The 16,202-nt window shown below is 36.3% G+C and overlaps 2 protein-coding genes across 2 annotated transcripts; both read right to left on the reverse strand.

Annotated features, from left to right (window-relative positions):
* Nucleotides 1-7,577, reverse strand: sea (mitochondrial citrate transporter scheggia). Its single transcript, XM_022077762.2, has 6 exons — nt 7,161-7,577; nt 5,614-5,827; nt 4,627-4,850; nt 3,796-4,016; nt 3,196-3,269; nt 1-2,758 (listed from the first exon to the last, which is right to left on the reverse strand). Exons 1-6 carry the CDS (start codon nt 7,276-7,278, stop codon nt 2,650-2,652), a joined length of 960 nt encoding a protein of 319 aa, XP_021933454.1. The 5' UTR covers nt 7,279-7,577; the 3' UTR covers nt 1-2,649.
* Nucleotides 7,578-8,345: 768 nt separating this feature from the next.
* Snr1 (SWI/SNF related, matrix associated, actin dependent regulator of chromatin, subfamily b, member 1) lies at nt 8,346-15,756 on the reverse strand. The gene is made up of 9 exons (XM_022077761.2): nt 15,508-15,756; nt 14,892-14,997; nt 14,425-14,554; nt 14,039-14,173; nt 13,360-13,487; nt 12,578-12,744; nt 11,432-11,622; nt 10,744-10,875; nt 8,346-8,532 (listed from the first exon to the last, which is right to left on the reverse strand). Exons 1-9 carry the CDS (start codon nt 15,586-15,588, stop codon nt 8,493-8,495), a joined length of 1,110 nt encoding a protein of 369 aa, XP_021933453.1. The 5' UTR covers nt 15,589-15,756; the 3' UTR covers nt 8,346-8,492.
* Between the last annotated feature and the right edge of the window lie 446 nt (nt 15,757-16,202).

Below are 16,202 nucleotides of genomic sequence, written 5' to 3' on the forward strand. Positions count from 1 at the left end.
TAATTTATAACATTTCATTTTTTATTATATGTCACTTGAGTGCGGAAACTTTCCAGTTTCATTTAAACATCATTAACAAAATTTAAATGCAACAACAGAATATGAAACATTACTTTGTTCACTTAAGCAATGGAAATTCCATATCCAAACATAAATTATAAATCAGAAATAAAATATAAACTATTCAGTAACACATAACATTTCATAACATACATCACCAATTTTAAAAACAAAAACAACCTTATCACTAATTGTACTAAGCCCAAGAGTCATACCCAAATGCAAAATGTAGACATATCTTTTAGATGTGATTCAGATTAATGTAACAATTAAGAATAAAAAAGGAATAGTTTTTATAAAGAGGATGGGTTAGCCCACTGGAACACAAGACCCTTTAAAGTGGAATTAAATTCAAAAACAGATTATCTGTTACTGACATGACTATTTGTGATCTTATTAATTGTCTTGCAGACTAGTAAAGGCTTAGTTCCCTTAAAAAAATGAGACCCATTTATATATTGCATTATTTTCACATGCATGGATTCCGTCATTCAAATCGTGCTCACAGATTTTTTTTTAAAATACTCCATTATATTTTATATCTCAAATACTACTTTACTGATAATCTAAAATTTCCCATATATTTGGTCTTAATGTGCACGTATATTTTAAATTTACATAAACACAAACTTTCAATAGTTGTAATAAAAGGGACATAATTATAGAATGACATCCTGAGGCATATTTTATGATACTTTTGTTTCAAAACTGAATACATACTTTGCATCAATAGCAATTTGAATATTTAGATTCTATCCTCAGACTAATAAATCAAAGGCTTGGATCATCTGACCACATAATTTTATAAGATGTGCAAATGTTTAATAAGGTTTCCCTTTTTCACATGTTTTGTTTTAATAAAAGTGGTAAGAGCCATAGCTGTGTGATCTGAAGACAAAAGTTTTATAAAGTTAAATATTTACAGTGAACATACTCCACATGCATTTAATAATGAAAATCATACAGAATTAAAATATACTGTGCTCCTGTGCTCCTAAGTCTCAAAACTGTCAACTTCTTCAGTCTTTTTCATTATATGTGACTGTGATTATATATGGAGGAATGTATAAATAGAATGTTAAAGTTGAATTTAAATTAGTCCAAGTGCTAAAAAAAATACACTAAATCAGCTGTAAAATATTTACCTGTTTCCAAATATGTGAATTCACTTATCCACGACTTACTTATTTTATGGTAATTATATCTTGTCATCATACACAGCAGAAGAAATCACCCAATCCACTACATTTTCTAAATTTAAAAATATGCAGTTGTGTACAGAATGGGGAAGTGTTCATTCATTATCAGAGATACAAAAGATCAAAACGATAAATGAACGCTCTCCCACTCTGTATATATATTACACACACAATCTCTAGTTTCCACAATGACCACTCCCAATGCAACATGACGATACACAGCACATTCCATTTTAATCAATATAATACAGTATAACTTGTTAACGGTATATCAACAGTGTGAAGTTAATTTAAACTGACAAAACAAATTAATTTTGTAGTAAAATGAAGAGTAGAAGGCAGAGGATAAGTTATCCCTGTGCTTAACCAGGAGGGTGAAAGGTAAAGCAACATGCTGTCTTGAAATCTATTCTTGATGACTGCCACATCTTTACTCCCATAACAGCACCCACAATAAAAAGGAGGCTGAGAAAAGATCCATTCTGGTTTGGCAATCACTAATACAAACAACACAGAAACTGAAAAGACTTGACACTGCTACTGTAGAGGACCTATACAGAGAGCAAATGAAGTGTCTGGAATGTTACAACAGTTACATGAAAGAATATTACAGATGTGTGTTTTAACCCTTTGAAGTAAGAAGTTCATATAGAGATGATTTGAAAAATCAGTCCGTACCTCAGGATGACCACGAGAAAAATTGTTACACCTGTGCTGCACAAGCGGTCAGAGTTTGGCAACTAAGACGCCATGCAAATAAATAAATTTAAGTACTCCTTTAGAAAAGGCGTTACATATATACTACGCAGAGTTTTCAGAACATGCATCTAAGACGACAATAATCTGTTGAATATCTGACCTTATAAAGCCTCTAAAGCCAAAGATTGTCTAAATAATATTTAAGAATTAAGTGCATACCACAAACAAAACAACACTTCATCACTGAAAACATCAGCTGGTTAATGCTGTTTAAGGAAATAACAGCTGTTTATTCTGAGAATCATATGAAACCCATAAATATAAAATAGTTATTCAGTGTTGAAGCAGGCAGGGCATATACTTACCACAGGCCTCTAACAGGTTAAAGAATGCATAAAAGAATGCCAAGTAACAGACTTTTGTCAAAGTACACAACTAACCCTTCCACTTTAACATTGGTTCTGAGAAAACTGTGTAATGTATACATAAGTGATAAAGAAAATTTAACGTCAGAATTATAATAAATACAAAGACCATTAAAAAAATCAAGTGGTGAGCACTTTTTTCAAAGTTGCAGTGCATCATGTCATGTTGCACAGTGGTGAACTAAACCAATCTAGCGCACAAACATACCGGTACATTTAACATGTGGACTGCTGCATGACAAAATGCTCATATGCAATGTCAGTCTTCATGGCCATATCTTGTTGAACACTTCCATAAAACTATCATAAAGCATGAAGGTGATCGCAACATCCAAGCACACACGACTCAGTCGAGGAACCGTGCCCTTGTAAAATCTGCAACATAATATTTACACATGGATTCAACACTTACACTTGGTACTGAGTTGCTTTCCCACAGACAATTCAGACCAGAGTTAAAAACTTTTTAATATATATCATAAATTTGAAGCAAAAATTTAATTTTATTTTGTCCCAAATTGGGAATGCTGACCAAACTCCTGTTTATTTTGAAATCTCTTCAAAAACTACTATAAATGTGAAGGGCGAAAAATCTATTTCTATAAGGATGGGGGGTAATGAAAAAATAAGATCTACAGTGATGTTGTGCATTATGGCAGACAGAAAAAAACTGTCCCCTTATGTAGTCTATACACATTTCTTTTGTACTTCTTCGAAAAATGGGGTGCGTCGCTTACACGGGTGTGTGGGGTACATGAGTATATATGGTAATTACATTATTAGATCTGGAAAAAGGTTAATTTTCTACTTACGCTGCAACTCCTTCATTTCTGAACACTTTTAGAGCACAATCTAAGGTATTCTTGTACTTTTTGGCTTCCAGGCCCTAAAACACAAATTTTGAACATGTGATATTATTATCAGTTACACAAATAGTAAAGGCATCATGGTTGTCTCGTAGGTTGTGATACCTTGTGCAGTTGTAAACAGATGCCAAAATTTCAGAGGTAAATATTGCCTCCATTTACATTGCTGAAGAGGAGACAGCATGTTCCTCTGAAATAATGATTTATACCCATCTTCAAGCCCAAAAGTTGTTACAACCCAACACAACACCATGGGCAACAATGATCTCTTTTGAAAAATAACTGACAGGAAGAAGCCAAGACATTTATGAAATTCCCTGTCAAATATAATTTACCCAACAGCATATCCCTGTTCTGTCATTCTTTCTACATAATCAAATTACTACAATTTATTTTCTATCCTCTATAACTGGAACTTCATGATAAAAAATTACTTCTTATGGCTATTAGACTAAACCTAATATTATAAATGAATTGATAAACAATTCTGTTTGGCTAAAACTTCTTGTAAAAATATCTCTGTTATTTCAAATTCAATAATTATACCTGCATCCTTGTTTTTACAACATCAACTGGTGTGTTGCCAAACACTGAACAGGCACCAGCAAAAGCACCAAATGCTCCAGTTACAACAGTAGGAATAGGTTTCTTGGGGTCACCCCCTCTGTACATATCCTTGCATGTTTCCATCACAAAGAAGCGGATAGCTTGATTGCTACCTTGCTTTAATATAGTAGCTGTTACCCCTTTGTACAGACCTCCAAAACCTGAGAATATAAACAGAAAACCATGCAAACTTATACTTCCACATACAACTGAGTTAAGAATTAATGTCGTCAATAATAATGGCATTTATGGGGAAAGAACCAACTAACTCTATGGAACAGAACCATTCTTGAGAAACTAAAAATCAATCAGGTAGTCAATGAATCCCCCTCCTTTTATGGAATCAAAAGGTTCATTACTGCATTCAGACCTGTTGCTAATGTTATCCTGAGACACATGAATCCTGTCCACATCCTCACACCTTATTTCTTTAACACGAAGTTTAATATTATTCTCCCATCTATGCCTAACTCTCCCAAGCAGTCCTTTCGCCTTCAATTTTCCTATTAGAACTCTGCATGTATTTCTCATCTCCCCACATGTGTTAATCCTCTTTCATTAGATCAGCCTGATACATTAGTAACAAGAGCAAATTATGAAGTTCAGAAAGAATTAAGCACAAGTAAATATGTGTAAGTAAAAGGTACATATAAAAACTCATTCTTGTGCAAAGTATCAATTCATGCAGATGTATTCAGGGACCTCAGTAAAATCAATCTGAGCTACTCAATCAAGTTAATAATTTTTCAATTAATGTGCAAACATCTGTACCTTCATTTTTAACAATTACTGAGCAACCATGGAAGAAACCCCGAAACTTTGGGTTTGGAGATCGCTGGTCATTGATGAACTTCACTTTGATTGTTTCCATAGGCGTAACAGCAAAAATAGCCTCACACACTCCGGCACCCAAACCACAGAGCATTCTGTCTACAGGACGCAAGTTTCCAATGTCATCCACTGCCAATTTCTTGAATGACTCAAATGCACCAAACCTAAAACAAAAGTAATAAGCTATATTAATATCTATCAGTGTGAATGTTTCAGAACAATAAAACAATAGTACCCTCATTCTGAGGTTATGTGGTCTCTTGAAAGTAGGTTTGAATACTACTAACAGTTTACTGGAACAACACAGCTTCACCAAAGACCTGCTAGCCATTCATTTCAAGCTCCTCAGTAACTGCAGCACATAGGGACTAAATCCACACTGCGTATTGCTCTAACAGCTTCCCTGTCTTAAATGTAGTCCCCATTTTATGATGTGGATGTGTGGTTGGGGGTTAGGAAGGAAGAAACTGAGCCACAAACACAAATTGGCTTGGCAATGAGTTTATGTTGTATGTTAATAAATACAAAGAACACAGCAGACACCAATATTTCTAATTTCAACCCAAATATGGTAGTTCAAAATCAATCCCACCAAGCAAGCTCAGTCAGTAAAGTGACTAGCAATGAACGACTGGTGTTCGATCCCTGACAGGGGCAGAGGATTTTTCCTCCAGACTGGTTCTGGGACACACCCATCCTCCCATCCAATGGATACCAGGTTCCTTTCCCAGGAGTAAAACATGGCCAGGGCGTGATGCTGACCTCTCACCCTCATCTAGTGCAGAGGTCAAGAATGAGTAAGAGCTATACCTCCTCTCCCCACAAGCAACCTACATGGCATGTAGCAAGATTGCTTTGCTTTACTTTACTAATGCATTCAGCACAAGCCTGAAATCCCATTATATTTATTTAATAAATAAATGGTACCTCACAGCTGATTTTGGTATGGAGCCATATATCAAGACACTAAGGCCTCTGTATAACCCAAACACACCATTTCTCTGGACAGTTTTCTTGACACAATCTATGATGCCCGAGTACTGCTTTGCAGCAGTGCCAGCTTTCTCATCTAATTGGAGTTGTGTCTTCACATATTCTGTTGGATATGTGATACATATTTCAATGCCTCCTGTGATTCCACCTGGTAAGGAAATTACAAAACATTTATAAAGGTAGGTAAAAAAATGATTTTACCGTAAGTGATAACAAAAGCCAATAATTTTACATTTGTACCAGTGTATCAGTCTATTATTCAAAACATGTTGGGTTTAAATTCAAACCAGTGACAATTATCTGAAAATAGAACAGGTCAGAAAACGTATGCATAGCATAATTCTGTTCACCAGAATATGGCCCTTGACCTTTGCAAATGTGGGAGTGATACATGTTCTGTTATAATCCCTTCTGCTCTGATTCACATTACTGTATAGCCAATTACATTAAAATATAAACTTTAATATTCCATATATACTTTAAAAATGCCTGGTAGTGTTAACTCATATTCTGTTTCTTGTGCTGCTCTCTTGCTATAAAACTAATGAAGATGATACTGGAAAAACATGGCAATTAACACTATGACCTTCACAGTTCCAATCATGCACCATTATGACTAAGCATTACTCGTGCTGTCACAATTCAAAAGACCTTGACAAGAAAGACAGCTTTCCTTATGTAACAAATTATACCACTTAGCAATTTATATAACTCTTCTATCACAACTGCCAAGTAAGCACAATGTAAGGTCTACAGACATAAATGACTATGTATTGAAGTATTTTATTACACCTACAGTCCTTTTACAGTTAAAAAAACCCATTCTTGTGAACATCAAACCTGAAGTTTGCAACAGAATAGCATTTATTTACATTCCACAAATCCTTCATAGACCCGAGCAAAGAACCCAGAACATGTCATAGTGCAAATGCAACATTTGTTTCTAATACAAACATAAATTACATATTAAGTTTAACAACCATAAAATTATCACATTTTAAAAATGAACATCCTCCTGAAACATGAGAATCATATCTTTATCCAGACGACATAAAAAACTGACACTAAAACTTCTTATTTGGAACGGCAAGAACCATTATGCACGGGCTTTCAATATTTCTTCTATTTTCTATGCAACTCCTAAGGTAGATAACTTTCCAACCGTCTTCATACGCAGACTTCTAACATACAATTTTACTACCGCCATCATTTCTATACGCCTAGTTGCATAAGTCGAATGTTTACTACAAAAGCAAACATTAAGTGAGGTACAGCTTTCCATCCATAAAAATAAATTACAAATGTTTCCAACCGTTTTCATACGCAGACTTCTAATACACAACTACTATTGTCACCGTTTCTATACGCCTAGTTGCAGAAGTCGAATGTTTACCACAAAAGCAAACATTAAGTGAGGCAGCGCTTTCCATTAATAAAGATAAATGACAAATGTTTTATAATTCTGATACGTAATTATTTACCGGCTATAATTCCTTTAATTCCCACCGAGCTTCCACCCGCTGCTGCTGCAGCGGCGCCCGTATTTTCCAGCCATGGTCGTGGAAAGGGATTCTTGAAGCTCGTGTTTCTTGAATCCATTATCTTCGTTGTTGAAAAATCGCAACTGCTAAAACTTTATACTGAGGTATTGGTCACTTACATAATACTTCCATATGGAATTAAAAAATAAAACTGTTATGACCAAAATAAGAAACAGCCAGCTTTTTTAACCATTCCACAAACACTCATCCCATGAAAAGATCACTACATACCACCAGGGACCTACAACGGAATTTGTTGCGGTGGGAGCGTGTATTACACAGCTGATCAGATTATTCTAACATTTGTTAACCCTTACAACACTTCTTTCACGTCATTCATTACGTTTATCTTTGAACACGACTGCGTACTTATCCCACGGATTGTGTACAGATGGCAGGAGCTTGTCTTCTCTCTGCCCAATCGTCAACAGGATAGCCACACAGTTTAAATTAAACTACCCCACACAGTTAATTCTTAAATAATATGCTTCAATATAACCATGTTTCTCTGTTACTCAACATTAGTCATCACAAAATAGGTTGTAGAAAGATTAGTTATTACTGAATCACTTTATCAACTCAGATTTTAGCGTTAATATGCAAGGAAAACATTTAACAATGAAGCAAATTTCATGCGTATGTTGGTATCATACATCCGGTACAGCAATGCCAATCGCATGTTGGTTACCAATAAAATTGCAAAACGAGATATTACTCTGATCATGAGCATGTTTTCTATTTGCTGGTATGTGGAATTACTTCAGAAAACCTACTCGATCGTTACACGTTAAATAACACACACCCCAACACTATAAATGACCGTTGTTCTTCAATTGCCATAAGCAGCAGCAAGTGATAATAATTTTTTAATCAAATTTGTCAGTATTCAAAAGATTTGTAACAAAAGTTATAAAAGTTTTACCTGTCTGTAAAATAAAACCATGCCATCTAAAGGTCTCTCCCCCATGGAATGAGTGAGTTAGTTACTTTGTTCCTAGATGCCAAGATAGTGCCCAAGAGATTCCAAATTGAGATATTTTACAGAGGAAAAAACAATAAGCAGGTTTACGAAATAAAAACTGACATGACAGATGGACAGGGACAATTCTGTGCTTTCCTTGAAAATCTGGTTAAAAATGTCATCTTTATATAAAGTAAATTATACAATTGCTATATAGTTTAAATCAATAATGTCCACAAAACAGAGATTACTTTAATGTGACACTCTTGTAGACCTTGAACAAAAACAAAATAATGCCATGTCACCTTACTTCACCAACCGGGTGTTGTATTTGCCAACCGACGCATCCGCCTGGAAAAAATCACATAATTTATATACAAAAATGCACTATTCGTTAACACAACACTGAAAAATTCACTGTTCAAAGAATATAAAAGCCATGTTAACACAATGAAAAAAGTTCTATGAAAAAACATATTGTACTTAATTAATGTAGTTATGCTTGCATGTACATAGCATCCCTATACTTATACAGAAGATGTGGCATTGTTAGGTATTCTCCAAAGATTTTTGCAACATGCTTATTAAAGATGGCTGTTTTCTAGGTTGTTGTACTGTATAGTTTGGCAGAAGTTTACCAATATTTCAGAGGTGATCACCCTGATGATGAAGACAGCAAGTATGTCTGAAACGGTGATAAACTTCTACCAGACTACATGGTGCAACAATCCAGAAGACAGCCATCTTCAGACTCACTGCTCTGAAAACCTCAAACCATGCTTATAACTGTGGCGACCTTTTTTTCAGATGATATTCAGTCATTACAGAACATGTTATATGAAAGAGAAAGAATGTATCACATCAACTTATGAGATACGAGGGTCGCTCATTAAGTAATGCCCCACATTTTTTTTCTCAGCCAATAATGAAGATAGAAAAGTGTACTTTTACATGCTTGAGATTTGATGTTTCCCGCGTTCGTGTACGGAGTTTCAAATGATTCCAACCGATAGCGGAGCTGTAGTGAACTGTTAAAATGGCGTCTGTGAACGACTCTCGTTACAAGCAACGAGCTGTAATTGAATTCCTTGTTGCTGAAAAAGAAACGGTGGTGAACATTCATAAACGTTTGTGTGCTGTGTATGGAAGCTGTGCAGTCGATAGGAGCACCGTTGGTCGCTGGGCTAAGAGAGTTAAAGCTTCAGGAAGTGAAGAAACCGAGCTCCGTGATCTGCCGCGCTCTGGGCGTCCTGCCACAGCCACCACTCCAGACATGTTGAACCGCGCGGATGCCATTATTTGTGAGGATCGGCGCATCACAACTCGACAATTGGCCCAACAGCTTTCAGTCAGCAATGGAAGTGTGATTGCAATTATCCAGGCTCTCGCATATTCGAAGGTGTGCGCAAGATGGGTTCCACGAAGTCTCACAGCAGACCACAGGATTCAAAGGAAAACGATTTCTTCTGAATTGTTGGAGCGTTTTGATGCTGAGGGAGAGGTCTTTCTGTCCCGGATCATTACAGGTGACGAAACCTGGATACACCACTTTGAGCCAGAGACAAAAAGGCAGTCAATGGAGTGGCATCATCCTCAATCACCGAGAAAGAAGAAATTCAAGACAACTCCCTCCGCCGGAAAAGTCATGATGACTGTCTTTTGGGACAGTGATGGGGTCATTCTTGTGGATGTGATGCCAAGAGGTGCGACCATCAATTCAGACGCGTACATCAGGACCCTGAAAACCCTCAAGAAGCGTTTTCGACGAGTTCGGCCTCACAAGCATCCAGCAGAAATTTTGCTCCTGCACGACAATGCACGCCCTCACACAAGTCTGAGAACCCGGGAAGAAATCACCAAATTGGGTTGGACGGTGCTACCCCATCCACCCTACAGTCCAGATCTGGCACCCTCCGACTTCCATCTCTTTGGGCCACTTAAAGATGCTATCCGCGGAACAAGATTTGAAGATGACGAGAGCGTGATTCAAGCAGTGAGGACATGGCTACGTGCACAGGACAAGAGCTGGTACCGGCAAGGCATGCATGCACTTGTTCCACGCTGGCGTAAAACCGTACAAGTTGATGGGGACTATGTGGAAAAATAGTATGTGTAAAGGAAACATTGATTTATATTGTCACTAAATTTGAGCCATCTTGAATAAATATGTTCTGAGGAAAAAAATGTGGGGCATTACTTAATGAGCGACCCTCGTAGAAACTAAAAACCATTCCACTCTTCTGTAAAACAACTATTTATATATTTACCATCACTGCCTGCTCTGCAAAATAAATTTCAATTAATAATTTAAAAAATGCAAATAACAAACCTTTTAGAGAATAGTACCTCGAAAGAACAGGTGATAAGCAAATACAGAGGTTCTCAGGCAGTGTATGGTCTGTGGCTAGCTAGCTTCATACAATGCACAACGGTTAAGATACTGATGCAGCCTGCAGATGCAGAGGATATCAGCAAAAACCTCAGCTACAAGAATCAATTCAGTCACAAACTCACTCTAGTTTAAGAACAGTAACATGTCTACCGATTTCACCGAGAGCCTACCTAGTGTTTCGATCCTGGTCACGAATCTTCTTTTCCATTTCAGCATCAGTTAGAGTCTCCAAGAATGGGGCCCACTGGTCAGCTTCAGAAGGAGGTCGAAAAGGAACTTCTACAGTGGGAAGAGGAGCTTCACTAAAAATGAAACAAAGTAGATTTATGCCTATCAATTCTGCTCCAGTGATTTAGTAACTGATATCTGAATCTATAACTGAAATTAAAAAATACATAAAAGAACATAAGCTCAGCATCCCAAACTTGTTTGCGAACAACACATAATTTATGTTCACAGGTTGAAGTATTATACTATGACATTAAATTGGTACACTAGCATCACCAATACATACAAAACATGATGTTCACTGTATCACCTCTGAAATAAAAAGGGCAATTAAAACATTTACACAATCCTTGATCCTTAAAAAATTGTATGAATATATATAATTTCAAGACAAATATTACATGCTGACTGTGGACTTCTGGGTTGTGATGCAGATGGTGAACAATATTTTGGAGGAATATATTGCCATGATTTGTAGAGCCGAAGACTGGACCCCAAATATGGAGAGAGTACATTTCTCCATGATACTTGTAACTACCCACAAAATTACATGGTGTCAAAACTTACAAGACCACAATTGTCATCTTCACCACTACAAGACCTCAAATCTCAGATACAAACATTACATACCTAAATGCATACGTTCTTTGATGCCAGCTAAGCTGTCCACGGATACTGTATGCAATTGCTGTAACAAACTCTCCTCCCAGACCCAGCTCGGCACACAACTTCATAGCAAAATGCTCAGGGTTATTGTCCTTTTCACTCATGTCCCACTCTACCTGATCCACTAAAGAAGTGTTGCCAACATGGATGTTTAACTACAAGAGAAAAGAAAGGTAGAAAACAAACTGACTATCTGAAATAACAATACATGCACATTAAAGCTTGAAGTACTTAAATTCAAAACAAATGTACTTTCTTGTTTATTTAATGATGCATAAGTTATACGTCAAAAGGCAAGGTGAGCATGAATAAGTTAATAAGGAAATAATTATTATACTATCGTAGACTTTTGCCTCACAGTAATAAAAAGAACAAGACTGAAAAGATGTACTTCATGGACTAAGCTGCATTCTATGCACACACTATTCAGTATTATCTTCTTAAACATAAAGAGGAACAGAAATTTATAATAAAATCAACGCTCCATTTGCTACCATTACTGTTTTCCTGCACTCACGCCATATCTATCATCTTAGATCTGATACATGTACACTCAAATGCACATAAACCCATGCAAGCACAATAATTCACTTTCTTCAGCAGAATAAAGAACGGATATTCTGCTGATGTTACCATGGCAGTATGACTCAGTACATGATTTTGCATAGCCAGGCCATGGGATTACTTCCCAGGATGTGAATTTTTTCAAATGAAACCCTGGTATATTGCTCATAACTTGCAAACTACAGAAAAAACAGTAATATAAAACCAATATTTGAGTTTGTTTATTGTTGCAAACCATCATGGGTAACAACCTCTATGGCTGTTAGGGAGGACATGCAGACAGATGGTGTGACAGAATGTACCCATAATGCGTTCTTCACTCTCACTACAGAGTAAAGAATACTTAAAAATTCTCACAGTAGCTGTCTCCAGACCTATACCCAGAACCTCCCAAACATGAAATTAGTACAACAAATGTAGTACACAGCTGTTCAGCAATCTGAATCCATAAGTATGCAGATCTCTCTCTGATTTAGTATAGGAATTTCTTGGCCAGCTGAGCAGCAATCAACTTCTCAATAAGGACTCTTCCACTGAGTTAGTTACCTTGATAATAACCCTTTGATCACAGTTCTCTTCAATAATACTGTCTGTTGGGAAACCATCAATCTGTTGACGAATGGCCTGAGCTATTGCAGGCACGAATGTCAAAGGGTTCAGGTCCAGGTCATCACACAGAACTTCAGCAAACTGCTCTGGTGTGATCAAACTTTCTAAAATAAGAAATAAAGTTACTGCTAGCTCATGCATTAAAGCCTTAGATGTAATGTTTGTTTATACTACCTCTAATTAAAGCCTTTTGTTTGACTACTCGTCAGGCATGTCAAAATCCGCTTACGTTAACACAGCACACATTGGGTCAAATTAAATTTATCCCTAATATCATAATTCTCAGAGAAGACTTACATTAAGTACTATTTCTTCCTTGCAGTATTGTATGAAAATGTCTCTATACTAAATCATTATAGTGCTTCTTTTAAACAACCAGTCACTAATTTTACATAATAACTGTTAATAATAAAGTGAATTATTGACAGACTGAGTATGAGGCACTTATTCGATGTTGCAGCCCAGTCACCAGCATACTCCACCAACGTGGAAGTCTCAACATTATGTACACAGTGACTGGCTGTAGCAATATTTTTTAAATTTGTTACAACTTTCATCTAACTGTAGCAGAGAATGAACTGGAAACCACAACACAGAATATTTTCTAATGCAAGGTAAAATACAAAACACAATCACTTTCATGCAACACAGAAGTAGTAAACAAAAGTGATAACTCTCTTCAGGCACACTGAGAGATGGCTTCATTTTTTTTATCTCACCATTTTTATTCCACGTGAAAGTATCACGCAACTTCTGCCCTTCAATTTCCATGTCCAGTCTAATTGGAACTAGCAGTTCAACCTGAGAAGCGTTCTCAACGATTGTTGAAGGATCTGTATCATCAAAACTGAAATGGCAGAATATAAAGAAATGGTTCCTTGATTAGAAAATTTAAAACTCAATAAAACAATGCAATTACTTCTTTGTCAAAACATTCAGAAACTCACAGTCCTCACAGAACATATAAATCAAACAACAACTGTTCAGTGATGTCTAAAAAAAACTAGTTTTGCCTCTTGCTTTGAAATGATTGAAACACTCCCCTCTGCGCAGTGAACTTGATATAATCCATTTTAAAAAGACTATAGAAAAAACAATGGAACTCTGAAACAACTGTGTCAAAATTTAATGTTAACAGTTCTGGTCAATGGGATATGGATACATATACTGTATACAGTTCCTGACATGAATATATCGTATTTACTCCTGTACCCACACACCTTTAATGGAAATAATTTACCCGTAAAATAGGATGCATGGCTTACACAAGTATGAGTCACCGCATATCTAATTGTATCTCTCTACCTGCTACTTGTCCTTTAAAAGTGGGGTTGACCATTACCTGCTTCAGTTATTAATTGAAAAATGAGTAGGAAGGGCACAAGATTAATACATTACCATAGTGGGAAAGTTCGAACTTTTTTGTTATTGACTCTGTTTCTGTTGATTGGTGTAGCTTGAGGAACAGCATCAAGATGAGAACTGTTGGGTAATGATGGCACCCACGGCATGCTCTTCTTTGACTTGCCTTCCCTATAAAAAATGTAAACAATAAGCTTAATACAAAACTAAGTAGAATTTGAGATTCTTACAGCAGTGAGTATGAAAATGGCTGCCTTCTGGGTTGTAACCATATTCAGAGCAATGATGGAGGCAGAAAGCACTTCTGAAACATCAGTAAACTTCTACCAGGCTACACAGCAATAGAAAACAACCATTTTCTTAACACAAAGCTGATCAGAAATTGAAGAAATGATTGCTATGGTCTTACTTTCTTTAAGTACCTTGGAATTGGAGGTTCTGATGAATGAACAGACACAGCTTTGTACTTTTCATCGTTGCCATCAATTATGTCCTCTACTTCAGAAGCTCTCAGAAGAGAAACACTTGATGCTAATACATGTTGGCTTAGGCCTGAAAAAGTGGAAATGTTATGATATTCATAAACAAAATAAATGTCATTATTCTAACAGGTGTGAGCCACGCTAGCACAGTAACTTCTGCCTTCTCAGTGGTGATACAGCTTAGCCATGAACCTCATACACAACTACTCCAAACTATGCTCTACATACATATATTAAATTGTGTACATATGCAGAAATCCAGGATAATGGTGAACTGAGAACAGAAGACCACACACTAAAATGAATGAGTTTGACTCACTGATCTTTACCAGGTTATCCTACCCTTTTAGTATTTTAACACAGTCTCAAACTAGCAGTCTGCATTAATCATATGAGCCTATACTAACCTAGTTCAACTAATTTCTTTCTTTCATCATTGGTGATGCTCCTGCGGTACATCCCAGGATACTTCTTGTAAAGGGACCCACGAAACAAGCGCAGGTAGTTTCCAACCTATAATTTAAGAAGATATCAGAAATTCTGTACATATGAAAGTTTCCTTTGTACAGTGTGTTGGCAGAAATGTTTACTACTTTCAAAAGCTCAGTTATCTCAATGGAAGTTATGCAATACCAAAAACATGTTCAAATAACAATGAAAAATTTATCAAATTCATAAAATATTTACAAAACTGGCTACCCTAACTATAAGCCTCTCCATAGTGGGAGATTATCTTTCTTTGAACTGGCACCTATGATGGAAAATTCTACTACCAACAAACATATGAGAGTAAGCATTAAGAACAGCAAAATATACCGCTATTAGGGCTACACCAAATAAACACGAATAAATATTGTACGGTAAAAGGTAAACACGGTTTAATGACATGTAATTAAAATTTATACACACACACATAACCAAGCAAACTGATGCGACATCTCGAAACTATTAATGAGTGTGTTAGGAACTTCATTTCTTTGTACTGCAAAAATAATACACCATTCTTTAAGTTATTAAACTTACCTCAGATCCAATACAATAGTATTCCCCATTTTCTTCGACTTGGAAACTAATTGGTTTATCTCCGTACGTTCTAAGAGCCATTTTTGTTCGTCAATGTCGCCAACATGTCTTGGTGTCACTGTCAAAATAAACATATATTTATCCCTTCCTAAATAAATTAAATGTAAGCATACCCGTACAATACATAACCAAACATTTATATAAGCTTTCAATTGTTATTTTAAAATAAAGCATCTAATTTCATTTTCTGAACGCCATAAGTAGAAGTTGCAGCAAGAAAGCAACGAAAGTGATGTTGGCAGGGATGAAAACCTGACCCAAACTTGACCCATGGGCCGGTGAGATCTCAGGTCCTCATGGCGGCGAGTATGAAAATGACAGTAGAATAGAATAGGATAGTATTCTAGCATTTATGTAGTCTGGTATCAGTGCTTCTCACTAGTGATGGAGACCGGAGGCGCTTCTGAAATATCAGCAAACATCTGTCAGGTAACATCGCAACATCCCAGAAAACAGTAATTTTCATAATCACGGCCAAGAGTACCTAAAATCTCTTCCAGACTTACTACTCTTCTAATTGTTGGTAATTATAAAGAACTGATTCCATACATCTGTAGAAAACAGAGACTGAGGGTGTTTAAGTATATGCAGGTTGCTGAGGAAAATATTTGGGTCTACAAGGACAAAACACAAGA

Source organism: Zootermopsis nevadensis, unplaced genomic scaffold, assembly GCF_977971745.1.
Source record: "Zootermopsis nevadensis isolate Lab colony 2312 unplaced genomic scaffold, Znev_1.0 Znev_ptg000027l, whole genome shotgun sequence".
NCBI lineage: Eukaryota > Metazoa > Arthropoda > Insecta > Blattodea > Termopsidae > Zootermopsis > Zootermopsis nevadensis.